We start from the raw sequence: 1,645 nt of genomic DNA, 5'->3' as shown, positions 1-1,645 counted from the left end.
ATCGAAAACGTTCCTTCTCTTTTTTTTTTTTCAACCTGATGTCTGAGAATCGAATTTCGAGAGAGTTAGCGCGATAAAGAGAATGGAATTCGACGGATTTTTCGAACGCGACGGAAAAAAAAAAGTATGGCGGATAGAACGGGTTTCGGATAAATAACCGTATAATAAATATCGATAAATATCGATAAATCGGGGCATAATATTCGATATTTCCGGTTGAACGAACGTAATTGCGATCGCTACCTTTCGGTTAGGGTAACAGGAGCACGAAGGAAAGAGAGGTGAACAAGAGCGGCAAAGCAAACCCGTCGAGGAACGGCCCTCCTCCACGATTAACCTTGGACTTGACTNGGAATTCTCGCAGCGTACAGTGACCTCTGCTCGCCCGCTAACTCGACGCTCGTCGAGTCTCGATCCGTTCGCGCTCGCGCTCATCTTCGGCCCGTTCTTCTCTCGTCCCATCCGTTCCCAACCGATTCCAACCGATTTCGCCCGATCGATCCCATTCAAATCGAGAGAATCGAGGCTTGGTCGCGTATCGCTCTGCGCCTGCGCTGTATAACCCTTCCTTCTCGTCCGCACGAACCGAGCAAGCAAGCTTTTCCGATCGAGCGATAAAAAAACTTTGGTTTTGTTTATCTCTTTTTATACCAGACTTTTCTCTCTCTCTTTCTCTCTCTCTTTTTCTCTCTCTCTCTCTATCTCTCTGTTTCAGAAGACGTGGGTTACAGAAGTGTCGAGATCGCGTCCGCGTTTACGCATCTACCGCAGAAAGGTAAGGAACGGAAAAGGGATCACGACTCGTACGACTCGCTGGAGGCGTTCGAATCGAGATCGAAAACGTCGAAATCAAGCGAGAGCCGCGCGAACAACGAGAGTCGCCTTCGATTTAAAACGTGGAAAAAAACGTCGAAATCGTTCTCTCGATTTCCGCTCGCCCCCCTCTCTTCCCTTGACTTCCGCCGGTGAAGAAGAATATTTCGGCCGGTGTGTTCCGAACATGCTCGACGACCAGACCATCGGCGGTGGATTAAAACTCGATTAAACGCGAGAAAAAGAGAAGATAAGGTACTTGCCGCGCATGACGCTTCTAAAAATAACCGCGGTATCGAGACTCGGCTGACCGTCCATCCGTCTCTGTTTAACCATTAAACTCGTTGCTCGTTTTCGCGATACCGCGGAATACACCTCCGTTCTTTCGACGTTCACATTATTATTATTATTATTATTATTATTATTATTATAGTCGTTATACCCGCGTCTCACGTCCACCATTTCTCCTTTCGACCATCACGAGGCTATTACCCATCTTTTTACTTAGAGTCGTAAAACGATAATCGCGTATGCGTATCGATTCTTCTTCTACGGATATATATATATATATATACACACACACACACACATATATATACACATATATATCGATGTGTGTCGATGCACAGAGATGGCCAGGGACACACCAGGCTCCCCGATGTCCAGACCGAGAGACTTGGTCGGCGGAGTTGGCGCTACTACGACCACCTTGACATCGAGCGGTTATCACACTGGTTCCGCGGATCCATCCACCCTTCATGGCCACGTGTTGCAGCAGAAGATACTCGAGGTAGTATAAATCGATCGAACAGCGAAATTGTTGAAATCTCTT

The 1,645-nt window shown here is 47.1% G+C and overlaps 1 protein-coding gene and 1 long non-coding RNA gene across 11 annotated transcripts in view; one reads left to right on the top strand and one right to left on the bottom strand.

Annotated features, from left to right (window-relative positions):
* LOC116186348 overlaps window positions 1-692 on the bottom strand; it is a 5,344-nt gene extending 4,652 nt beyond the window's left edge. Inside the window, exon 1 of the long non-coding RNA XR_004151327.1 lies at window positions 657-692. This is a non-coding gene — a long non-coding RNA (uncharacterized LOC116186348). The remainder of the gene's footprint in view (window positions 1-656) is intronic.
* The window catches only part of LOC102677171 (histone deacetylase 5), a 23,307-nt gene that overhangs the window by 14,352 nt on the left and 7,310 nt on the right, over window positions 1-1,645 (top strand). For 5 of the 10 annotated variants that reach the window (XM_006621334.2, XM_031513295.1, XM_006621327.2 and 2 more), the window contains 2 exons: window positions 716-775; window positions 1,443-1,603. In XM_006621334.2, coding sequence (XP_006621397.1) covers window positions 716-775; window positions 1,443-1,603 — 221 coding nt within the window. Of the gene's footprint in view, window positions 1-715; window positions 776-1,044; window positions 1,069-1,442; window positions 1,604-1,645 lie in introns of those variants that run through there. The other 5 variants (XM_006621328.2, XM_006621330.2, XM_006621329.2 and 2 more) reach the window with 3 other exon arrangements.

The sequence above is a fragment of the Apis dorsata genome, unplaced genomic scaffold, assembly GCF_000469605.1.
Source record: "Apis dorsata unplaced genomic scaffold, Apis dorsata 1.3 scaffold_631, whole genome shotgun sequence".
Taxonomy (NCBI): Eukaryota; Metazoa; Arthropoda; class Insecta; order Hymenoptera; family Apidae; genus Apis; species Apis dorsata.
Note: the sequence above shows the minus strand (reverse complement) of the source record. Positions and strands in the feature narration are given on the sequence as shown.